The sequence below is a fragment of the Gavialis gangeticus genome, unplaced genomic scaffold (genome assembly GCF_001723915.1).
Source record: "Gavialis gangeticus isolate Ggan-Ray unplaced genomic scaffold, GavGan_comp1, whole genome shotgun sequence".
Taxonomy (NCBI): Eukaryota; Metazoa; Chordata; order Crocodylia; family Gavialidae; genus Gavialis; species Gavialis gangeticus.
Window position 1 is genome coordinate 21336274 of NW_017729033.1, and position 25542 is coordinate 21361815.

The window sequence follows — 25542 nt, forward strand, 5'->3', positions numbered from 1 at the left end:
CTTCCCCACTTACCTCAGGGCTTTGCTGTAGGAGTGTAGCTTTTTTTCCTAAATCCTCCCCACTCTTCTTGTGTGTCTTCCCTGTCAGTGCCTAGCAGTTCCCATCATGTGTATACACCTGTTGTGCTAGGTGCTGTATAAATACAGGAAAATGGCAGTCTGCCCGTCCCAAGCTTATACTTTAAGTGTTGTTGCATTATATTTATAACCTTTTAAATTGAAGTTATTACAGTCCATTCTCCCTCCAAGTTTTAAGATTAGCCCATCTGTCGGTTTTCTGGAGTTGTTTTGTGGAAGGTATGGTGCTGTGGAGATGGCACAGGACTCGGTCAAGTGTCCTAGGTTCTGTTTCTGGTTCTGCTGCTCACTTACTGTCTGACCTTGGGCAAAGTGGTTTCACCTTTCTGTGCTTTTTTTTTTTCTTCTCATTATTTGTATACTGAAACTCAGGGTGGGTGGGGACTATTCTCTACAAGGTGTCCGGACAGTGCCTACTCCAGTTTGTCCCCAGGCACTAATGTAATGTAGGCAGATAACCTACTTGTGGATTGCCTTGATCCTAATGTAAGCTTTGTAGAGATGCCTTACTATGCTGCTATTTCACTCTAGCTACTCTGTTGTGCAGCAGTAAATGCACAATGGAAGATTGTCCTTATTAGCTTTTTTTGCTCATCAAATTGAACTGCAAAATGTCTGTGGGAACAGAAAAATATTTGTCTTGTTTTCCTTCTCAGTGTCTGACAGAGGTTGAACTTCCATCGTGGTGCTGGTTGCAGCTTTCATCGGCAGAGGTAAATATGCTAAGTATTGTATTACTGGTCTCTACCAGAAGGGGCACTAGCCTCCACCTCTTCTGCTTATGTGACAAGATCAAGCATTCCTTGTAGAAAAAGCTTCATTGGATGGATTTATTTAGCATTTAGTTAAATAATTGTTATGTGGAACAGTACTAGTGCTTATAAATTTGCTTGTTGCATCTATTTGCGAATAAATATTTGAAAAGACAGTCTACTTATACATTGATTAGTATAGTATGTATTTCCTTTAAATGTTATGCTGCAAAGATCTTTTATTTTTATTCAGTAACTTTTACACTTAATTCAAAACCTTTCTGAACAACATCAAAGTATTTCCCATGATTTTAGTGGAACCTAATGAAGCCATGTTCCCACTTCCCATCCTCCTGCCTTATCTGCATATTCTCCTTAAGCGGTCTGTGGCTGTTGCTGCTCAGGTCTTGCATGTGGTTTGCATGAATGTAGCTTTCAATGAGACGTGTATATATGATTTCTTTCCAAAATGCCTTGGCAAAAAGAATAGAAAAGGGGCGGGGAGAAAATCTCTCTGGTTTTTGGTTGGCTTTACAGTTTTTCCTGCACTCGACTTTTCTGTTCATTCATAAGTTTCTTTAAAAAAAAATCATTGTATATAAAATAGATTCAATCAGCTGTTTTTAAATGTTACTGGTTGAAGTATCTGGTATTCCCATTTTGCTTAAATACATCCTTTCACAAGTATTAACAAACAGCATGTGTAGTGCAGCTAAGTTAATGATCTGGAGGAAACTTTACTTCTGCATTTCCCAACTCCTTGTGCAACCTTGATATTGCATAAGCAAGGAAGGGAAAGGTAGAAGTAGTAGTGGTGAGGGAACGTACAGTATTTCTGATTAGGATAGAGAGGTAGGTAGCTGTTTTCCTCAGCCCTCACTCTGACCTGCTACAATACCATCCCTGAGACAAAACCAGAATCTCTTTCGTTGTCGACCCCAGCACCCAGCTTGGACGCATCGTTAATAACCAAGGATCCGGGTTTTCTGTTTCCCATAGAAAAATGGAAAAACGTTGCGGATTTTCCCTTTTAACTGAGAAAAATGTGGATTACTCAATTGAGAAATATGCAGATTTTCCACTTTTGTGAAGAGCTCTGCAGGCTGGTGGTTCCAACCTGCAAGGGCCTGGGGGGAAACAGGAGGAGGGCAGTCAGGCAGGGGGCACCATGTGCATGTATGTGCACATGGCTACCAGGCAGCTTGAAGAGCAGCTCCCACAAGGAGCAGGATGGGGTTGTGGGTGGCTTGTCTGGGGAGGGAGGTAGGGCTGGCTCCCTGCCACTGTGTGCACTCGCGGGAGAGGAGGGGCAAGTGCCCCCTAGATCTGTGTGCGAGGCAGGGGCAGGCAGCGGGCTGCCTGCTGTGGGCTCAGGACTCCCTGCCCTGCTGCCTTCCCCTTGGGGCCTCTGCAGTCCAGTGGATGAGACCTGCAACACCAGGGCAGACCAGGACCAGGCAGGGAAACTCCTTGCTGCTGCAAGCTCCACACCACCTTGGCAAAGCGCCCCTTGCCTGCCCAGCAGCAGCGGTGCAGAGTTGTGCCTGTTGCTGCTGCCAGGGAGGCAGAGGCGCTTTGCCAGGGCCACGCAGATCTTGCAGCAGCAAGAAGCTTCCCCCCAGCCCTGCTCTGCCTTTCAGTGCCAGGTCCCGCTTGCTGAGCTGTGGAGACCCCAGGGGCAGGGCAGCAGGACAGGGAGTCCTGAGCCCTCAGGAGGCAGCCTGCATCTGCACCCCTGACAGGCTCTGCTCTGACCATGCCACCTGTGGGGGAGGCAGAGCTGGGCTCTGCTCTGTGCTCCTTGCTTGGGCTGCAGCAGGCACCGCTTCTTGTGGGCAGCAGCTGGGGGGCAGGGGGCTGCAGGCCCAGGTCCCTAGCCCCATAGTCCTGGAAGTTTAGGGGCCCTTCTGGCAGATGCGGGGAGGGGGTTCAGGGGCCTGTGGGTGGGGTGTGAGGGGCACCAGCAGGGCTGGGGGGCTGTGGCTTGGGAGTGAGGGGCCTGGACCCACATCCTAGTGAGCAAAGGGGGTAGGGGAAGCTCTAATTTTTTCCATGATAAAAATCCTGAAATTAAATACCAAACTTCATAGGTATGTAGAATTTATTTTATTATAGTGATTGAGGCACTGGTAGGTTTCCAAATTGCTTTAAAATGGTAAATATATCAATAAAACATTTGTGTTCAATTGATACTTATGTATAGTGGCGTTTCATTTTAATCATGGATTTGGATGTTTTTATAAGAGAATTTGTGAATTTTTATTGGAGAATTTGCGATTTTTAAACACAGAAACCCTGAATCTCTATTAATAACCTCCCAACCCTTCTGGAACAGGACATCCATCTCAAGGTAGTCACGGGGGATAAACCTGTTCTGGTTTACAGGTAGGCCCCTCAAATAGCATCTCTCAAGCAACAGCTACTTTCCATTCTCACTGAGTGACCAGGCTCTGCAATGAACCCAGATGCTAGCTGTGTCCATGTCATTCCCCTTGCCCAAATACAGGCCATGTCATCATTGGACCAATAACATGTATTATAACATCTGAGGTTCATTCACCTGCAACTCTACCAGTATCATTTATGCCATCAGTTGGACAGATGGGGCCATCCCTGCATGTAAAAATGAATTGGCATCAATCTGACATCAGCTCCAGAAAGGCATGCAACTTTGTGGCAGAGCGCTTTTGACTTCCCTAAACATGCCATTGCTGACCTCTGGGTAGCTTTTCTTAAACAGCAAAACTTTGAAAACAAACTTGAATGGGAAACTGCAAAACAAGAAATTCGCAGGCTAGGTTCCATTAAGTGTGGTCTAAATGGGAACTACAGATTCTTATCCCATTGCAATTTCACCCTATGGGTTTATTATCTGTTTGCCTCTCCCAGCACTGCCGCCTCTCCCCTTCACCCCCTCCTTCCCTCCCAGTCTTCTGTATTCAGATTGCTCTCTACATTTGGTGTGCTGCTCTGTACAGGTCCTTTTGCAGCATCTAATGAAATGAGCTTGGACTCACAAAAGCTTACGATATATCCTTCTGATTTAGTTAGTCTGTAAGGTGTACATCTACCCTGCCTTAATCATTAAGATGCAATACAGGAGGATGAATTCGGTGATCTGTTGGTAAAATGAAGAAACTGCTATTTCCGTTATAATATGGAGATTCAGAAATAGTCATTAGGAGGCAAAAAGGCACTCCTAATTTTTTTCCATGTGTTGCAAACTTATACAAAAAAGTTAGTTAATATAACAGTCTGAAAGCCAGAAAAAGCTAGTTTGCTGTTTTCCTCCTTTCTGTTGCTTTTAAACTTGTAGTTTATTTGCAAATTGATCAATTCACTTTACGTAAACAGAAAATCTCAAGACATCTGACAGTTCACCAGCCTCTTCACTTGAGAGCTAGATTATGTGCTCACATCTAAACTGACCTATGGTCTATGATCAGTTCCTGGATATAATTTGTGCTGTCCTCAGCTTCTAATTACAGGCAGGCCAGGCCAGTGGTTAGATTGCTTCACTTACGTGTATGAGCTACTGCCAAGAAAGCACTGTGGGAGGGAACTCCCATGTGTCTTTGCTTGCGTGTATTAGAGGAAACTCCCTTGGCAGCTGCCTGCAGGCTGTGAAGGCTTTGAAGATTTGAAACTGAACTTCCGCTCACCTACCTAGGTTTAAATGTGCCTTTGTTTGCTGATTGTATTTACATTATCTTACACTGTCCTTAGCCACTACCTACAATTTACAGTCATGTTTGCAGTGAGTGATAGATAATGGGGCAAGGGCAAAAGCTGGGTCCTCTTTGTGCCAACTTAAGGTATCAGGGAAGGAGAGCATCTGGCTTGCCCAGTGCATCTTAAAGTTTTTAAAAAGATGATGTTCTAAGCCAGGAGTGTCAAACATGCAGCTCGTAGAGCTGCTGCACCCAGCCCACTGAGCCACTGGTGGGCCAGGGGATTTAGAGACATATCTAGCAATTGGCTGGACCTTTGGCAGAATCCAGGACCCCGGGGGACATGGCAGTCAGCAGCAGAGTGGGGAGGGAGCAAAGCTCCTGTTTACTTCATGGCTGCTTAGCCCAACACTGCTTGTGCTGCCATTGTCATGGCAAAAAATGGCTGCCTGGCCCGTGGCCACTTGCCCCACTGCCACCATCAGGCCTCATGGATCTGGTCCACCGAGGAGCCCCCATGGACCAAATCTGGCATGGGTGAGTTGACACCCCTGTTCTAAGCTAAAGAGCTAAACTGTTTGGGGTAAGAACTTCCCTTGCCCTAATTTAAACACCTCTAGTTTAATAAGCCAGTCATAAATTCTTTAAGGTCTTGCACCTAAATGAAATGTCTTTTAGGTAGAGGAATATTCATGTCACTCAGGGATTTTTGTTTTAACTTCTGAAGGATCACTTGGCCTTTTAACCAGAACACAATGAAACACTCCCCCTGCTGCCAGATATAATGAATATCCACCTGTGCCATAAACTCAGAGCAGGTTTCCCCACCCCCAGAACGCTGGCAGAGTATAGGTCAGAGTTGCCTAGTGTCTAAACGGAGACTACAGATCCTTATCTCATTACCCTTTATCCTTGTGGGTTTTTCTATTTGCCTTTCCCAGCATTACCTCCCCTCTGACCACTGGTGACTGAAAATCAAACCTTCCAAAATATCTGTCCCTTTAAGGACTAATATAGTTATATCAGAGTAGTTAGCTAGACTTAGAGAACTGCCTGGGTTCTCAGTGTGGATGGTCTTGTACTAGAATAAGACTGATTTATTCTGATTTAGCTTAGCTTAACTCCTTCCAAGGTGTCATGTGCTTAACTGAAAAAACCATTGTACCAGAAATATTAACATAAGAATTTGTAGTGGGATAACCATAGTAGTTTTAAGAGATGGACACAGATTTTTATTTTTTTTTTTATGGGTGATATCCTTTATTGGACCAGCTTCATGGTTGGGATAGACTTAAGCAGAAGGCAGGGTAGATTTGTTCCTTACAGACTAACTGCATCAGAAATGCATAAGCGTTCCGAAATAGTGGCTTACTTCATCAGATACTGTGAAGGAGTCTTGGCAGAAGATGGGAGTTTTGACTCAGAAGTTCTAGTGTTGCGGTGGTTTCAGATATCTCACTGAGAGGTTTTTGTAAGATTGTGCTTTAATGAGCCAGATCCCTTCTGAGAGTTACAGCCAAAGGGAATCCAGCCTATTGCTCGCATGGCAGAGTTACCTTCAGTCATGACATGCCAGCAGAAGTATTTCACGCAGTTGTATAAGGTATGCTACATCACATTCATGCAAGTAGCTGACATTTTTCTTGTGGTCTGGAGAAATGCAGTTTCTTTAAAACATTATTTTCATTTTTTCATGCTTTGCTCTCTGTGTGTGGCCTGTCTCTGGGCTGTGTGGGCTGCTCTTGGACCACTCTTACGGAGTTTCCTGTAAATTGGTCAGCAAGAGGAAGCATGCATGCAGCAGTGAGCATTCAGCACTATACTAACTACAGCTGAAGTAGTGAACAAATGCTGGTGGGGACAGCAGCTCAGTGCTAGGGGGTATATTTTATTGCCCTTTTCCACCCCTGAAGAAAGGACTGCTGTTTTGACTGGAGAACATGTAAAAGCATGTAGAGAGTGAAGGCTCAGGAAGAGTACTTAATAAAAGATATGGTTGGCTAGCTTAATCTGGTCTTATTCCTACTGGCAAGAAATTCACATGTCACTTGGCTTGTGATGTTCTGCCTGTTTTAAGGAAATAAAATTGTAGTTATTTTTAGGGTGAAATTCATCTCTGCGCAGAGTCAGTAAAATGCCACTTGAGTCTTGTGCTGAAAGAAGTGAAATTTGGTGGTATGCAGGGCCCCTGGCAGACTTTTTTCATGAGGGGAGAATCTCACTCTTTTCTAAGAAGAGGCTATGTAAAATTATTCGCTATCCACTTCCCTAAGCCACTGACACAGGCCCAAAGTCATAAGGAATGATTCATACCTGATTAATGTATTTCAGAAAGTTTAACATACCAGCTTTTCCATTTATGGTGCTTAAAGTAAAAGAATTCTGATGCAGGATTCGGCGCTAGGAAGTTGCATACATTTCAGGCTGAATCTTCTCCACAATCAAGAACTGTGTATATGTTTTATCTAGTTTTTAATTTTGCCTCCTCCCCCACAGCTTTGTGTTTCTGTTTTTTGTTGCCTTTCTGTTTCCCAGCAAGCATTTTGACAGAATTGGAAATCACCCATGGGGAAGGAGAAGTCCTTTCTATTGTTGTGCACTTCGATGCAGAAAAGAGGTAGAGGTCTGCAGAGAGATGGAAAGGAAAATAGTTCTAAGAGCTGAGGAAGTAGAGTTGATAAAAACCAATTTCTTTTTTTAATTTATTTTCTCTTAAAAAATACATGTTTTAAAATGAAATCTGAATTTAATGCAACATATGTTATGACCTAAAGTTCTTGTAATCTCTTCACTTGTGCTGATTTCGCTTTCAGGAGGCATCTCACTTTCAAGCTCAAGTTTGAAAATAGGGCACAACAGGTCATATAAGAGCTCAGTCCTGTGGGGGGACCCATTGGTTGTGCGGCTGGGTGCAAGTGATTGGCAGCTACTCGATATAAATCGTGACCAAAGAGTTGCGTATCTCTCAGGTTAGCAATAAACCATTTACCATATTGTAACATCCTGAAAGGAGAAATTAATGCCTCTGAAATGTAAAATGTACAATTAAGAAAAATATTTAATTGCTCAGACAAATGTATTTAGTGTTCCTGTGCCCACTGATGTAGCAAAAATCTGTAAAGGCTCTATTTAGCTGGAAACCTACATGCTTTAAACTTTTTATATCAGCCAGTGAATATGCACCTAACTTTGTAAAACAAGTGAAAGGCAAATGAAAAGGGTGATTTGAAAACCATGATTTCAGTCACCAACTAGAAAGCTTTTGTTTCAGTAAGTTCACTCTGTAAGCAAACACGTTTCTTTGGGTGAATCTGATATCTTCTATTAAACTCGGATAGATATCAGATTCACCCAAAGAACCTTGTCACCCTATGTCCTTAGACCAACACGGCTGCAACCTACACCTCTGTAAGCAAATGCATTTTGGATTGGTGAGAAGGGGCTTAAAGGAAGAATGGGTGGACCAAAGAGCAAAGTGTTCAGTTGTAAAAGCAGAGAGAGTAAATTGAAGGGAAGTGTTAGCCAAAGAGATGGGGGACATGTCTGCTTTGCTTTTTTGATATAACGAAGAAAATGCAAGGGCAGGTTTGGGTTTCCTGGATGTTGGCCAGTGGGGAGAGGGTACTTTTAATGGAGCATGGTGTTGTTGACTAGCTAGCAATAGAAGGGACTGCGAGGAAAGATTTCATAGACATTAAGGCTGGAAAGGACCTTGAAAGATTGAGTCTAGCCCCCTGCCCCAGGGGCAGGAAGTTAGCTGGGGTCACAGGATCCCAGCAAGATAAACGTCCAATTGACTCTTAAAGGAGTCCAGAGTAGGTGCTCGCACCACCTCCAGCGGCAGTCTGTTCCAGGCCCTGGGGGCTCGGACAGTAAAGATGTTCTTCCTTATGTCCAGCCTGAAATGGTATTGGAGGAGTTTGTGACTGTTTGACCTTGAAAGAGGTCACTTAAAGCCATTCTTAGTTAGCCGTTGTAGAAGCAGAGATTATGTCCTTAACTCCATCATCTTGTTTAAGCTGGGATCTGGCTGATATCGTGAAATAAGGCCTAGGTATTAGAGCTGTGCAAAGCTCCAGTAGCCGATTTGATTTGGAGGAGATTCAGCCCTATTCGGTGGCTGAGTCTCCAACTCCGAATCGAATTGGAAGGCCCGTTAAAAGGTCCAAATCAAATCAGAAGCCTCCGAATCGATTCGGAAGGCTTGCAGGAAACAAAAACTGAGAAGAGGAAGGGGTATGGAGTGATCTTCCATGTATGGAAAGGGGGGGTGGGGGAGCTGCTCTGATATTGTCTTCAGTAGCTGTCCAGTGACTGCGATCTTTCTCCAAGTTCCCTTCCAATCGCAGTGCTCTGGAGGAGGGATGCAGAAACAACATATGCAGCTGTCTCTGAAGTGATCTGTGCCTTTTGTGAGCTGTCTCTCTCTTGGAGCAGCAGCGTCTGAAGGGTTTGGCTTGCTATCTCGTCTCTTGCTAGCTGGTCTCTCTTCTTGTAAGTTGTATCCAAAACTTTCCTACTCTACCCTTGCCTACAGTCCCTATTGTTATCCCTATCCATTCCTTTGAACTTATTCTTCACCCAGAATCCTCTTATTTGTTCTTGTTAGTCTGTCTTGATTCTTTCCCCCACAAAAAACTCTGTTTTCCCTGACAGTGTGTCATCACTATGCAGGAAAGCACAACATATATTACACACACACTTTGCAGCACACCAAACATTATGAAGTGTGCTGGAAAGGCAGGTGCCAGGTCTTCTGGCAGGGGAAGGATAGGGGGCAGAGGGAGAGCTGCAAAGTCCCCCCTGCCCCACACATACACTCACCCTATTTCCTGGCAATGATGAGTCTTCTGCTGCTAGTGGAAGCAAGGAAGTGGTAGCAGTGCCTGCACCTGCACCACCACCACTAACCAGCAGCAGCATGACATTCTTCACCCCGATTTCAGTTCCCAGCATGAGCCTTCCCTTGCCAGAGAAGAGGAGCTGGATCTGGAAGCAGAGGAGCTGATGGCCATAGCAAAGAAAATGCTGGGGAAGGAGCAGAAATCTGGGTTTGTGCTCTACACCGCTCAGAGTTCCCCTAGAAGCAGGTCATCTTCTCTGGAAGGCACTTCAGAGGAGGTTGTGGGGGCAGGTGGCTCAGCTCCTCCTGTTGTTGTGCCTCTGCCTGGTGAGGAGGGGGATAAGGCAGGATCCCCACCCTCAACCCAGAGGCAGGTGGGTAGTATAGTACGGGATCATTTTGAGGTGGCAGATGATCCCAGGTATCCTACCTGCCAGCACTGCTGAAGGCAGATCAGCCCGGGGCAAGAACGTGAAACACTTCGCCACTACAGTGATGCTGCTGCATCTCAGGAGGCAGCACCCCCTTGTCCTTGTTCCTCCTCAGCCTGGCACTAGTGGGAGCATGCCCAGAAAGAAGTCCCCCACCCCCCCTCACTCCAAAGCCCCCATCCCTAAGAAGCAGAGGCCAGCCACCCTGGAGTGGTGGGGGAAAGGTGGAGACAAAGCGGGGTATGTTCTGAAGGTGAGCAAGGTCACCCAGAGATGCTTGCTTTCGATGGCCAGCCCTTCTTTGAGTGTCCAGGGTTCAGCGGCTCATAGCACTCATGGCCCCCATCATACCAAGTGCCTGCATGCACCACCTTTAGCAGGGTGGTGGTGCCTCCCTGTATGAGGAATGCAGGGAGTACTTGAGGGAGGAGCTGTGCAAGGCAGGTCTGCAGGTAGCCTTGCACTTCACCTCAGACATCTGGAGCAGCTGTGGTGGAGATCACACCTACTCTTCCTTACGAGCACTGGTGCAATCAGGGCATCTGTGGGCTCTCCTTCAAGCCGAGGTGATGGATGGGTCCTACACAGCAAAGAAGATCATGATGACCATGACCCACATGGTGCAGGGGTAGCTCATTGGGCAGAGCGAGCTCACCCACGGGTTCATAGTCACCGACTACAGGGCCAATATGGGCATGGTGGTCTGTGATGCCAACTTTGGCCTCTGCTGTGTCACACACAAGTTCTACCTTGTAGTCAGGGATACCTTGGAGGGGGACAGGGCTCCCAGTGATGGCTCCGTCACTACCAGCCAGCTGATTTCAAAATGCAGGAAGGCAGCAGGCTACTTCTACTGGAGCATCAAGGGGGGCAAGATGCTGTGGGACAAACGGGCAGAGCTGAACTTCCCACAGCACAAAATCATGCAGGATGTGGAGGCTCGGTGGAACTCCACATACCTGATGCTGGAAAGGCTGGTTGAGCAACAGAAGGCCATCTATGAGCTGGTGTAGTCAGGGATATTGGGATCAGTGGCCCCCTTAACAAAATGGAGTGGGATACCATCTCCCAGATCTTGGTAGTTCTCAAGCTGTTCCTTGAAGCCACCGAGAGCCTCAGCTCAGTATTACTCCAATCACAAGCTAATCTCCTCCACCACAGCCACTGCCAATGTGGGCTAGGGGCATGGCTTCAGTGTTGGAGTCCAGAGGCACCAGACCCCACCATAAGGCAGGCAGCACAGAGGCTTCGGTGGCTACCAATCTTTCTGAGGACGTGGAACTGCTGCGCTGCAACCTCTTGGCCTATTGGGCAACCTGCATCCAGGTGTGGCAGGATCTGGCCATGGTTGCCCTGTTCTGTCCACCAACCAGTGTTCCAAGCGAGAGGGTGTTCAGCATTGCTGGGGATGCTGTGACACCCCACCGCACTTCCTTGGATCCTGGTTTGGTGAAGCAGTTGGTGTTCCTGAAGGTGAACCTCCCACTGCTGGGATTCCCCAAGCACCTTGTTCAGACAGTGAGTGTCACTCTCTTCACTCTGCACCTATTTCCTTTTTATATTTGCTTTCAGAACCTTGAGGTGCACTTTCACAGAAACCCCTGCACCTATCTGCCTGAAACCTGGCAGGCCTCATGCCCACATAAGGGGCTACCATCCCTGCTGCATTCATCCCACTCTGCCTTAACACACACAAGTGATACGAGTTTTGCTTTCAACAGTTTGAGGTGCACTTTCACAGAAACCCCCGCACCTATCTCCTTGAAACTTGGCAGGCTTCATGCCCTCAGAGGGGGCTACCATCCCTTCTGTTTTCATCTGAATCTGCAAAAAAAAAAGAAAAAAAAAAGACATAGGTATTTTAGTGATTCCCCATTATAGTGTGTGGCCAAATCTCCAAATCCAAATTGGCGGAATTGAATCAGGACAGTTATTCAAATCACCAAATTGAATCAGTGTCCCTCCAAATCCACTGAATCTGAAGCAAATGCTTGCTGCTTCGCACAGGCCTACTAGGTATAGTGCTTAGAGCAAGTAACTTAATTTGCTGATCCGGTGGGGAACTATACAACTGACTTCAGCTGCAGCTTTGAGATAATGTCTTCCATTTCCCAGATCAGGAACCTGAGGAATGGGACTGCTTACTTACCACCCAGTGTGATGGTTTGTTAATGTTTTTAACAGAGAAGTGCTGAAGCATTTAATCCATCTCTTACTGCACCTTACATTTTGTCAGCCTCTGTTGTGAACGGGTGTGCAAGGCTTGCTGTCACTCACCACTTCTGCCTGGCAAGAAGTTGAGAAATGTGTTTCTACCTAGTACAATCCCTGTTTCCCCCACCTCCTCCCCAGTGCCTATGTTAGTTTTTTTTGTTAATACAGTCATATAATCATATCAGAAACATGCAGAATAATACAATGAAAGACCATCTTGCAGTCCAAGCCATGATCACAAAAGTTTTGGTGACCTTCCTCAAAGTTACTGTTTTGCTCAGAAGGAGAACAGAACTAAGTTCCATGTTGTCTCTTCATTTCTGAGTAGACCTATTTCCATGCTGCTTTTCTTTTATGGTCCACTTGTGTTAGATAATTGTAGCTTGGCACATGGATAGCATAAAAATCCACATACTTGTATTTTTTTTTTTTTTACTGAAGCAGATAACTTTACCATGATAAACACGTACCATAAATATGTTCTCTCTCTGTCTGTTTTCCCATGTTTTGTTGGGTTCCCATTTCCATGTTCTGACTATCCGCAATGACAGCTGCTGACGTGAGGTGAATGCATAGAGATCTCTTTGGTTGGAAGCTTAGGGTATATGCCAGGAAGGAAAATGTTGGTGAATTGAGCCACAAGGCAGCTATTGTGCAGTTTGTTTTTTGTGGGTTTTTTTTCTTAAGATAGCCAGAAACCCTGAATGACAAAACAGTTGTACCACATATATGAAGGTACTTTTTTTGTGCCTTCCAGCATAGTTCAGAGTATGACCTGGATATTCTATTGAGTCTAGATGGAGTGAGAGTTCAGTGCAGTAATATGACCATAGCCTCTCTTGTTGCCAAAGAGCTGCTTATAGTCTTTTAAATCCCTATGCCTGACCTTTTTGCACACTTCTCCCTTATCTGTCATGGTTGTGCATGAAGGTTCTTCCCTCCTGTTTTGTGACATATTTGTACCTGATCCAACAGAATAAGTGAAGAAAACTGTACTTGGTTTTTCCATCCGTGTAAAATTCCATTTTCTCTACTAATGTGACATGTACTAATTATTTCTCTCAAGTTGTGTCTTAACTGTTCTCTTTATCCTATAGTAGGATCAGAATGGTGTTGTGACTGTGATGGGCCAGGAAAAGCTTGTCCACATCTCTTCCCAACTACAAAGTTCGTCCATAAAAGATATCACCAAGTAAACCGTGCTTTTTTCCATCTTGTGGCATTCCCTAATACTGTCTGGTTAATTCCCATCAACATCGGGGGGTGTGAGTTATTTTGTATCTTTTCTAATTTAGGGGCCCTGGATGAAGGGTACACCATGGTAATGGAAAAATGATATTTATCATTCTCATTTAGTAGTCCTTAGCATACTGAATTTTGACTTTACATTGCCCATTCCTGGGAAAAGTTTTCAGTTTTGTATAGGGTTGAGCAAAATTTTCTTACTGTAGGTGATAAGATTTCATAGACAGTTGGGCTGGAAGGGACCCCAGAGGATCATTGAGTCCAGCCCAAAAGGTTTCAGAATCAGTTTAAGTGATTAGAATCACAGGGGTTAGAAGGGATATGAGGTTATCTAGTCCAGCATCCTGCACAAATGCAGGGTGCACTGGCTGGCTATTTATTTTCAGGAATTTGTTGAGTTTTGGTTAACCAGTTATCTGTGTGGGGGTGAGGGGTTAAGTAGGGATGGTGCTTCTGCTAGTTGAGGGTTAGACTAGATGACCTCTTGCAGCCCCTTCTCTACATGGCCTTCTTTGACCTCACCAAAGCCTTTGACTGTCAACCAAGAAGCACTGTGAAGGATCCTTCTGAAGTACAGGTTCCCATCAGAGTTCATTACCATTCTTTGCCTGCTCCATAACGGTATGCAAGCTGTAGTTCTCAATAATGAATCTATCACAGATCCCTTTGAGGTTAAGACAGGAGTTAAGAAAGGCTGCATCATTGCTCCAACACTCTTCTCAATATTCCTCACCGTAATGCTACATCTGACCACCAGCAAACTTCCAGTCAGAATGGACCTAAACCACCAAATAGATGGTAAACTGTTTAATCTCAGCTGACAAAACCAAAACCACCCCGACCTCAGTAATCGTGCTCCGGTATGCTGATGATGCTGTCATGTGTGTTTACTCAGAAGCAGACCTTCAGGTAATCGTTGACATCTTTACTGAGGCATACAAGAAAATAGGACTGATGCTTAACATTCAGAAGACTATGGTCCTCCATCAACAAACTATTAATGAGTAGTCCCCAGCTCTGATCATTCAAATTCACAGTGAGACTCTGGAGACCATTGAACATTCCCATACTTCAGAAGCCATCTGTCGCAGAAGGCTGACATGGATAAAGAAATAGAACATCACCTCAAATCTGCAAGTGAAGCCTTTGGATGCCTGAGTAAACAGGTGTTCAAAGATTGTGACATCAGATCCAAAACCAAGCTCATGGTTTATCAAGCAGTTGCGATTCCCACCTTAATGTACAGAGCCAAGACATGGACAGTGTACAGGAGATATCTCAAGCCACTGGAGAAGTACTATCAATGCTTTCTGCAGAAGATTGTTCAGCTTGAGTGGGAACACAGACACGCCAACATTAGCATCCTCTTACAAGCAAACACCCCAAGCATCAAGGCGATGATCATCCAACATCAACTTTTTCAAGTCAGCCATATTATCTGGATGAGTGACTCGATTCCCAAAGCAAATTTTATTCTCCCAACTCAGTCAAGGCCCCCAAGAGGAGGGCAGAGAAAGCACTTCAAGGATGTTCTCAAGGCCAACTTGGAAAAAAAAAAAATGCAACATCAACTCATGGAAGACTATTGACCAGGCCTGCCCCAAGTGGAGGGAAGAGTCTGCTGCAATGATCTCAGTACTTTGAAACCTCATGACAACAGAGGGTGGAAAAGCAGGAGTGGCAGAAACAGCATGTCGCAGACCAAATCAAGAACCCAGAGTTGCCCATCTCGCACAGAAACATGTTCCTGAGCTGCAGCAGAGTCTGGTGCTCCCGGATTGACCTTGTCAGCCATCTTCAGATCCACAGATGGGACAGTCATGGAAAACAATCATCCTTGACTGCAAGGGGTTTTCAATGATGGCTATTTGTTTTCAGGAAGTTTGTGAGTTTTGGTTAAACATCTGTCTGGGTTGGGGGGAGGTTAAGTAGGGGTGGTGCTTCTGTGATCCAAGGGTTGGACTAGGTGACCTCTTGCAGCCCCCTCAGCCCTGTTTTTCTAAGATTCTGTTTTTAAACTCTTCCCCTGAGATAGAAGGGCACCCTTGAGTTGCTTTTACAAAAACAATAAATGTGTGAAGCCATTTCTACTGAAGCAGTTAAATTAGCAGCATCTGAAGCATAAGCCCCAAGCAAGTCCTCAACTAGAGTTAGCACTCAAGCATATGAAATACAAAACATAATCCCTTTTTTTTTTTCCATGGGAAAAGTGGATGATTAAAAGAATCAAAACAGCCATTGTAATGAAATAGTCTCTCCTTTTTGGCTGCTAGACACAGGTTGTGACTTAACTTTCAGTTTGCTACCTTCTATGGGAAATTAGGAAATCTGTGACAAAGATAACACTGCCCACTGACCCCAGAGGAAACAGGAAGCAAAAACGGAAGCAAGTCATTGCTGAGATGTCTCATTTGACCACACTGCATGGTGTGGAAGCAAAAGCAGTTAAGGCAGGGTTTCTTTTTCTTTTCTGTATATGAGACCTCAAGCTACAGCAGCAGCCACCACAGATACTGAACCTTTAGATGCACATGCAGGCAAGAAGCAGAAGGATGATTATTTTTTACCCAAGAGAAACCCTAAGTTGCTAATGGCACATTTGATACAAAGGAAACATTCATTTGGTGCAACATTCAGCAGAAAAAATATGTGTCGGCCAGACCTTGTCATCAGGTTAGTGTATACTCATGGCGTGTTTTGGCTCTTCTTTTCCTCCTAACTATAGAAGGAGTAGATTAACTGGATGCTATGTCCTGTAAAGAATCCTCCTTTGTCTTTGAGTTTCTTATTTGGATTAAGAAAAAATTGAATCCAATAGACTTTGTTTAAAAAGTAAGAAGTGTGTGTGGCACAGGGGAGGGTGAGCAGGCATTGTGACACACTCCATGAAAGAAAAAGCAAGAATCGTGTTCTTGGCAAGTTTGTTTGTACTTGTTTTCCAGTTGCAGGCCTCCTTTCCCATAATACTTTTTCGGGTTCCAGCATATCCATAAGTGGTCTTTCAGAGAGAGCAGTGGGTAATACTCTGCTATGGATAACGTTTTTTTCCCCCCAGGGATAAGCTATCACGATAAGTCATTTGGTTGCCGAAGACTGAGTGATAAGAGAAACTTGTGTTACGCCTAAATTCTGAGAGATTTTAAACAGCCCGTACATGGTGCCAAGTGCCCTCTCTTCCAGCAGATTTCAGCAGGAAATTGGGGCACTTAAGACTTCGTTTTGCAAGGCATTAAGCTGCTAATCAGTTTACATATGTTTTTAATTTAGAGCAAATATCTTTGCAGCATAATAGTTTTAAGGCCAGAAGTGATCATTTTGTTTTTCTGCAATATGTTCCAAATTTTATTCAAGGGCAGTGTTACGTTTTGGATTTTTTTCCCTACTGTGTAAATCTGCCTGCCCTTGATTGAATTCAGCTGCTGTGTGCCTATACTTTAAATTTTAGAGAATAACGGAGGAAGGGATAAAAATGGGTTTTGTTTTCTAGATAGGATTTAGGTCATTGATTTGAGTGCTATACCAGCTGCAGAAATTTGCAACCCTGTGCGTATTGGTTCAGTAACTAAAGGCCGTTATAACATGATTGAAGAAATCTCACCCTAGTCAGGCTGAAATTCAGTAACCAAGAGGCCAGCATGATGTCAATGGCATTTATCCTTCTTCAGCTGTTTGCTGTTATGGCTTTGACAAGCTTTTGTTGCAGACACACTGTTGCAATACTCTTGTCCACAATAACTCATTATGATTACTGTCATGATCAAATGATCAGCACTATAGACTGGGGCCTACCCAATGCACCAATGCTTGGTTAATTTCTTGAAGAATGTTGCAAATTCACTTTCTGACTTCTAGTCTTTCAAATAAAGGAGCTTTACAAATGTGTTGTGCCCTTTGCCATAGATAGAGCTGGCCTAGGCCCTGGAGGTCATACTATGCTCTTTTAAAGTGAACTTCTGAATGCTGAATAAAATCCTGTAAATACTGTTCTTATCCTTCTCCCCACTATACTACCAAGGCTCAGCATAATCTTCTTATTTTACATGGCATTGTCACAGGGACTTCATTGGAAGAAGGGAGCAAGGAACAAGGTCTCAGGTGTGTTTGAAAGCTCTCGTCCTGTACTGTCAGGATGAATATCTTTAGTTGCCACTTTCTGTTGTGGATGGTTTTTTGTCCTTGGTGAGAGCAACTAGATTTAAGTTATAAATATATCCTTTTATTTCAAGGCTGGGGGGAGAAGCTTGTTGTTTCTGTGAGAAATGGGTAGGGTGAGCTGAAGGAAATTGTTTTTGTATCTTTTAGTAAAGTAGCCTCTGCAAGTGGTCATGTTCTAGTCCTGGTTCAGGTGAAAGTACAGACAGTCAAAAAGTCTCTGAGGCTAAATTGATTCAATCGTCACAGATTAGTATAAAATGCATAAATTGAATTGATAAGCAAGTGAACAGACATTCACTTTTGATTCTGGAAATGCAGCTATGTGCCTGCAGTGGCCCAGGCCAGAAGCCGAGGGGCACTAGAGCATGCCTCCCTGATCAGCTGGAGCAAACAGCATGGACCAAAACTAGCCTGCAAGTCGGGGTTGCAGAGCTGCAAAGCATCCTCGGATGCTGCGGGCTGTGAGTTAACTTGAATCTGGAAGGAATCTGAGACAGAGGTCAGTAAACTGATTTAACCTAAATCAGTTAAATCTTCTTAAATCCATCCAAGTTTATCTTAAACTGATTTCAGCCATTTTGAAAGCACTGCATGTGCACTGAACTTGTGTTGTGTTACAGATTTGAACTAGTTTGGTTGAATAGGTGTGTTGGCTTTATTGGAGGGAGAGTAAGATCAGAACCTGGTCTTTTGCCTTGGTGTGTAGACTCAAGCATTTCTTGGAAGTGGGACGATATCTAAAATCCACAAGGTGGAGGAGACCTGTCTGTTTTCAGTGATCCTGAAACAAGTGCACTTACACTTTCAGTTTTTACAGAGACTGCCTACTGCTTTCACTGCTGATTTAGCTGGTATTTGGAAGTCAAGCTGCTGTTCTCATCTGTGGTGTTGGCAATGATGAAGACCCTGCTTTCAGAACTTTTTTTTGATAGTATTCATGAAATGTGAGGATCTAATGTGCTGTCTTCATGTTGGATCTGCCGTATTAAGAATAGTAATAGGAAAAAGAAATTCTCAGGCAGCTGACCTGGAAATGTATGTGAAGTTTGATCAGTTGTACTCATGAGACTTCACTGAAGTCCTGTGGGTTTACTCTTGTATAACTCAGATTGTAGCCTTTTCTAACCTAAGCAGATGTCAAGACATTTAATCTGTTTGATTGTGAATAAGGAAATGTGTGGAGTTTGGGGGGTTTTTTTAAAAGAAAAGTTCTGTCCACTAATTCCTTTTACCATCATTCATTTTAAAGGAACTAACTCCCAGAATGTCGAAATATTTGCAGTGTTATCACAGATGTCTGCTGCCAACTGAATAGTGCATGCTATTTCCTGCAGATCCATCTTTTAGCTTCTGCAGTATGGAAAGCAAAGCCATGTAACTTAAGTTTTTCTTGCAAATCAAAACTAAGTAACTTTGTAAAATTTAAAGTGTTTGTATCTGTGTCCTGGTTATACACTGTTTTTATTAGAGCCTCCTGCATGAGTGAGGTGGCCAAATTTGCTCGTGAGCGATCCAGATCAGTTGGGTGAGAAGAGAGGGTTTTATAGCTGGAGCAGGAGAGGATACATTTATGTGCCAGAGAACTATTTCAGTGAATGGGAAGCACCAGGGAAACCCCCTCTGTACTGGTGGAACTTAGCACAGGTTACAGAATCAGAATGGGTTAACCTTTAACCTTTTTTGTTGTATTTGGTTTGAGTGTTAAAAATATTGTACCCACTTCCCCTATTTTATCTTCCCTTCCTAACAAAAAAGAAAAAAGGCCTAAAATTTAGCTTGATTTGTCTAGCCTCCATGGGCAAGTAACACTAGACAACTGAAATATGTATGAATGCAGAATTCTCTTCATCAGAAGGAAATTAAATCAGTCATGAAAGAATAAAATTTCACTAACTTATCATTAATGGATAAATTTGAGTGCTTTGGAAAGCAACTTAGCCCATTCTTAAGGCACCTGCTTATCTTGAAATGTCTGACCCAAAACACTTTTGTGTAGTGTTCTCCCTTAAACATCCATGTATTCCTCTTCAATTTTGGAGACTGCTGTAGTTTTTAATTCATAAGTTGATTTGTCACTGCTTCGGGAGAAGTAGGGTGTGGAAGTGACAACCTCGGTAGAAGAGGCAAGTAGAGATTCAAAGGGAAGGGAGAACAACGTGGACTATAAGCTCTTTCAAGAAGAGTCTCTGGGAAAGCCCAGCTGAGGCAACTGGGGAACATTTGAAGTGAGGGGGTAGAAGTGGTGAGAGCAGGGAGAGAAAGGTGTCATGGAGCACAGGAGGGAAGAGAGGCCTGGTGAGCGAAACAAAGGAGAGTCTCAAGTTGTGTGACTCCTCATAAATACCTGAAATGTAGGTGGGGGACTTGAGTGATGGGGGGCATGGAGCTATACTAGTCAGAGTGAATTCTAACCAGTAAACTAGGGGTAGAAAGCGCATGCAATTCTCTACTGTCCTCTTCTGACAAGGAATTCAGTAGGTTACTGTGAGATGCACCACCTCTTGCTTTAATATCACCTCCACTGTCTTAAAAGACTGGATTTCCTTTGCTTCAGAACAATTAGGATTTTATGTAACAGGCATGGAAAGAATGCTTAATGGCTTGGTTTGATCAGGAAACCAGTATGGAAAGGAACATACTTCTGTGTTTTCCTATTGTATCTCCTGTGAATATGTACTATACTACAGTAATGAGTCATTGAGAAAAACTCTGCTACTTGCTCTTTTCATAAGGGAAGTTTTGAGTCACCATAGGCTGAAGGAACCTAATGTCTTAGGGAAACAACATGGGTGCCTTGTGTGTAGCAGGTTCTTGGACTCCAGTATTTATAAACTACCTATACTGGTATTTTTTGTGGGGGAAGGGGGTGGCAAATGTGAGAATATACATTTTGGTTCCATTTCTCTGCTTCTAGAGCAGGGGTCAGCAAAATACAGCCCACAGCCTGGATCTGGCCCACAGCTGCCCCTGTGGTGCTCTGGATCCAGCCAGCGCACAGCTTCTGGTGGGACTGTTGCGAGTGTGACTGCAGCCAGCTGGATGCTGCTCCACTACTCTCACCTCCAGTGGGAGCCGCTCACCTGAAGCATTGCTGCCCCTTCTTCCCCCAGCCTGCCTGGAGCACAGGTCCAGAAGCGGGAGGAGGAGCTGCTGCTGGAGGCAAGGGGAACAGAGCAACTCCGACTGACTGCAGCCACGCTAGGAACAGCCCCACCAGAAGCTGCACGCACTGTCTGGTTCCCAGGCCAGTGGGCTGTTCTGCTCCCCTGGCCCCCTGCCCCGTCACTGCTGTGCTGCACCACTGTGGGCAGGCGGGAAGCTTCAGCTGGGCAGCTCCTGCCCAGCATGTGGAGCTCTGGCTCCAGATCCCCCCTGCTACACCCAGGCAGTGCAATGAGTGGCCACTTGTGGCCAGGCAGAGTGGGGGGGGGCGGGCAGCTGGGAGCTGGAGCCAAAACTCCTTGCACTGGTCAAGGGCCACCCAGCTGAAGCTTCCCACCTGGAACAGCACAGCACAGCAGGAACAGGAGCATCAGCTGAAGCTGGAGGCAAGGAGAGCAGGACAACCCCAGGCAGCGCACCAAGCTTCTGGTGGAGCTGCTCCCGATGTGGCTGCAGCCAGCTGGGTGCTGCTCTGCTTCCATTGCCTCCCAGTGACCATGCGAGCTTGGCTACCTGCAGCTGTACTGGGAACAGCCCCACCAGAAGCTGCACAATGGCTGGCGCCAGCAGGTGTGGGCAGGAGCATGGCCCCTGTTCCCCCCTGGTGGGGCTCAGCCCCATGTGGGGTGCTGCAGGGACAGCTGCTGAGCAGGCAAGCTCTGCTGCATGCGCCCTCTGCCTCCTCTCTCACTTCCTCCCCTCACCCCCGGCTGACTCCAAGGCAGCCTGTCTTCCCCTGACACACATGCACTCACCCTTTTCGCTTCCCCACCGGGCAGGGTATGCTGGGAGTTGATCATGCCTGGCTCGCTCCCAAACACTGCTCCTCGCCCACCCAGAGCCCCATAGGGTGTCTTGTTGAGTTGTTGCACAGTGAGGAAGGGAGTGTTGGCTCGGCTCACCAGCTCATCTAAACTCCCTACGTGTCCCTTGGGCCCAAATAATTGCCCACTCCTGTTCTAGAGCAATGTTGTTCCTGTCTCTAGGCTTCAGTATTGAGGAATGGTTAGTCCTGCTCTCGCCAGCAGAGGTCCTCAGTAGTGACCTGAGTATAATAGAGCATTGTATGTGACCGTCAGAGTTTTTGTTCAGTTCATGGAGGAATTTTCTTTGAACAGCATAATTACAGGCTTTAACCAAACCCATTATAATGCCTTTTATTGGTATTTGAAGAAAGAAGGGTCTCTTTGTGACATACCAGACTGATAAAAATAGTCCTTAAGATCCTAATATTCAGTGTAGCTTGTAAAATGCATTAAATGAGAGAGTAGAAATAGCTATAATTGCTAAGGTACCTGGTGCTGCTTGGCATCAATCATTAACGTGTAAGTATCAAAAGGGAATGAACCCACGTTTGAGCATATCCTTACCATGGTGCTTGCTCCGCTGAAAACAGTGCTACATAATGCACATTCCTATTTATAACGGCACAACTGACTGTGAGATAAGTGGGAAAGGAGGGACACATACTTCAGTCACAATGTCATTTTCTCTATGGGGGGGGGGATTTTAACCCTTCTTTAGTGCAAAGAATCATACCGTTAAGGTGGCATGCTGTTGTTATTTTATGTAGTTGATTTGGTGGTAAATTTTATAAAAATATATGGTTGGGGAAGGGTTATGTACGTGCTTTTATGATGCCTGTTGCCATAATATAAAGTTAGTTTCTTTAATTTCTGGCAACTCGCTGTCACTTACATGACACAGAGAAAAATAAACTGGGACTTTTTGCATTATTTGTTTTAATGCACTGCAAGCTTCCTGGAATCTGTGAGATGGGTACTTATTTATGGCTGGTAGATCATATTAGTTATTTCCTTAAACATGTTTTCCAGACTGCTTCCTTAAAGCAAGCTACACAGAACAAACTATTTCTTTTCTTTCTAAACTGCAGAATAATGGCCTCAGAAGAACAGCATTGGCCAGTCCCAATGAAGGCGATTGGAGCCCAGAACCTACTGACAATGCCTGGAGGGGTTTCCAAGTCTGGATACCTACACAAGAAAGGAGGCACGCAGCTGCCAATTATGAAATGTAAGTTTGGAGTGGATATTAATGGGGCTAAAACTCGTTGGTTGTGCTTGTGGGCTGTGATATATATTAGGCATTTAGTATTAAGTGAGTATATATTAACACCCCTTTTTCACTTGGTTTGTCTGTAGTGGACTTCATTTTACTGAAGTAATATTCATGAATTAATTAATCCATTCCCAATGCATCAATTTGTGGGGGGAGGGGTTGTTTCAAAAGATTAAACCTCATGGTGGGAGCAGTGGGAACACTTTTTTCTTTCCACTAATTCAGTTCTTTTGTCAAGACTTCCGAAAATAACATTGAAAAAAATGTATCTATGTTCTCTCCCCATTTATGTCAACCTTTTGCGCCTTTCTTTTCAGAAGGGAGCCATAACTATCTACCTGTTTAGATTGGAATGTATCAAATCTGTTGTTCTATACTGAAGCTATACCTTTCCCCAACCCCCGGCCTCTTACCACTGTCTGTAACATGGAAATTCTCATCCTAAAGAATAGTGTATGGTTAATAACAGGAATTGCTTTTGGAACAAAGCTTTAAATGAAGAAAGTAATGGCTGTGATTTTTATTTACATTCTTTTCACTTCATGTTTCCCATAGAAACATAATTTGATTGCAACAGAAAGAGTGACATTCTTTCAGACAACAAGGGGATGAATGCTCAAATTTGTTCTTTAAACTATTAAATGGATGAGTTTTATTATCAGTTCTGAAAATGCTTCAGTTAAAGCAGGAAGTGTACGTTGATTTTTGGAGTCGGTGCCAACATCTTGTAATTTAGGCACTGTATGGAGGTGTGGATTTTTTTCCAAGGAAAAGCTGGTGTTGACGTCGATTTCTACTTCAGATGTGTTTTGTGTTGCAGTCTCCTACTGGTGCTTTCCTCACTAGCAAAGTCTTGCATCCTCTATATTGCCTCTTGCTTTTCTCAGAAGAATGCTGTCTTCATTTTAGAGGCCTGACACCCTACTGAATTCTGTAGACACAAAATGACTGTGATGCCATATGGCTTGTTAGTCATCTATCACTCGAGTACTTGAAGTCAGTTTTAACAGCCTGAGTTAAGAGGTTCTGACCAGATTTGTCATTAAAGTACTTAATAACCAACTGACCTTTCCTCTCTCTCCTTTTAAGGGCCACTGAGGTTTGTGATTATCCATGAGGGATGTATTTACTACTTTAAGAGCAGCACATCTGCATCTCCCCAGGGTGCTTTCTCTCTAAATGGGTACAACAGGTGAGTAGCAATGTTTGCTTGACACAGATTCCTTTCATTTAGCAATGGAACCAAAGTTTTTACTTCAATCTAAGTCAACTCTAACTTGGAGAAACCTAAATATGGATGTTCAGAGTTTCTCAGTTAGGCCTTACCTCAGGGATATTAAACAGTCAGTTGCATTTCACTAAAGATCCTGCTATCTAGTCGCTTCTCTTACCTTGGATAGGACTCTGAAGGTGATAAAGCAGTTTGCAAAGGAATTTGGGGGTTGCCTTTCATAGATTTAATAGATATGAGGGGTGGAAGAGACCTCACAAGATCATTGGGTCCAGCCCCCTGCCCAACGGGCAGGAAGTCAGCAGGGATTTAATGATCCCACCAAGATAGGCATCCAAGTGTTTATTGAAAGCTGGAAATTGTTAACAGTATGTTATATGAATAAATGATTTTGTCACATGCTTTTCCAAATGCATAGTCACCATAAAGGTTTGTAGCAATAGTGCTGGATCCTGTGGTGTTTTACTTTCAAGAGGGCACTAAACAAAACAATTAAAATGTTTGCTTTTTAAATTGGTGACAATAAATCTTTTATTGGCACTAGTTTTTTTTTTTCAAGTTATCCAGTACTGCTGGATTTTAATTGCTAAATGCATTGCATAACACATGTTTACAACTTTTAGATAAGTTGGTTGATTTAGACAAATAGTGCTTTAGTAGCTACCAGCGAAAGATCTCTTAGATAGAGAATCTGAAATGCACTGCTTTCCTAATAGATTTATCTATGGGAGATGGTTTTGCCCAAGGTAATGTGACAGCTTAACAGCATAGCGTTTGTAGATGACTTGAAGGGCAGAAGTAGAAAAGCTCTTCCCTGCTCTCTTGAGAGAGAGAGAATTTATATAAGCAGAATTAAGTTACCTAAATTGAAATTTGGAAGTGATTTAATACCCTTATTTACTGCATCTGCAAGCCCTAGGGGTTGTTTTATTGATTTATACATTTGTATTATGGTGATCCACAAAAACCCTGATGGGGAATTAGTGTCACGTTGTGGCTAGTGCTGCGCAAGAGTTTAGAACCTAAGAAAATGTGTGCACAACGGTCACTTCAATGCTGATGACTGAAAACAGGACCCAGGCCCTTTTAGTGGATCGTTTGGTTTCCTTAGGTATAAGAGTGCAAGGGGCATTGGGTTTAGTAGTGACTCAGAAGAAAGAGTGCTGTCTGCTGAATTACTAATTACAAACACCAGTGCTGACAGATCTTGGGTATTTCCTACATCAACTTCCTCATGCTGTGAAACAAGGCGATGACGTCCTGCTTTTGCCACTTGAATTGGCGATTTATGCAGACTCTCATCCAACTATAGCCTAGAGATCAGAATTAAGATGGGGACTTGAGAAAGATCTATGGCTAGACTTTCGTTATCCCACAGTCCCCTCAGCAGCAGCGATTTGTTGTGGAGTGTCGGAAATGTTCAGCTTGGTTAGGTGCTAGCATAGAGAGCCAGGCATTTCTGGCAGTCTGTCTCCAAGGTTCAAAATCCATTGTGCCTAAAGGTTTCTACCAAGTGAGTTGTTCCTGGAGAAGGAAACTGGCATTTAAAAAGGGAGAGGGGAAAACCCTAATCAAAGTTCCTTGTAGCTTATGCTGAATAAGCAACTTCGGATACTCTGGAAAAAAGTGTTACCACTTAAAGCTCCAGTCTGTTGTTTTTTAACTCCCAAACTCCTGTATT

At 44.1% G+C, this 25542-nt stretch overlaps 1 protein-coding gene across 2 annotated transcripts in view; it reads left to right on the plus strand.

Moving 5' to 3' along the window:
- The first annotated feature begins 711 nt into the window (after positions 1 to 711).
- SH3BP2 (SH3 domain binding protein 2) overlaps positions 712 to 25542 on the plus strand; it is a 40198-nt gene continuing 15367 nt past the window's right edge. Inside the window, exons 1-3 of one of the 2 annotated variants that reach the window (XM_019526432.1) lie at positions 712 to 791; positions 22446 to 22585; positions 23720 to 23822. In XM_019526432.1, the coding sequence (XP_019381977.1) occupies positions 22450 to 22585; positions 23720 to 23822 (239 nt within the window). In that variant the 5' untranslated portion in view covers positions 712 to 791; positions 22446 to 22449. Of the gene's footprint in view, positions 792 to 15049; positions 15908 to 22445; positions 22586 to 23719; positions 23823 to 25542 lie in introns of those variants that run through there. The other variant, XM_019526431.1, reaches the window with a different exon arrangement.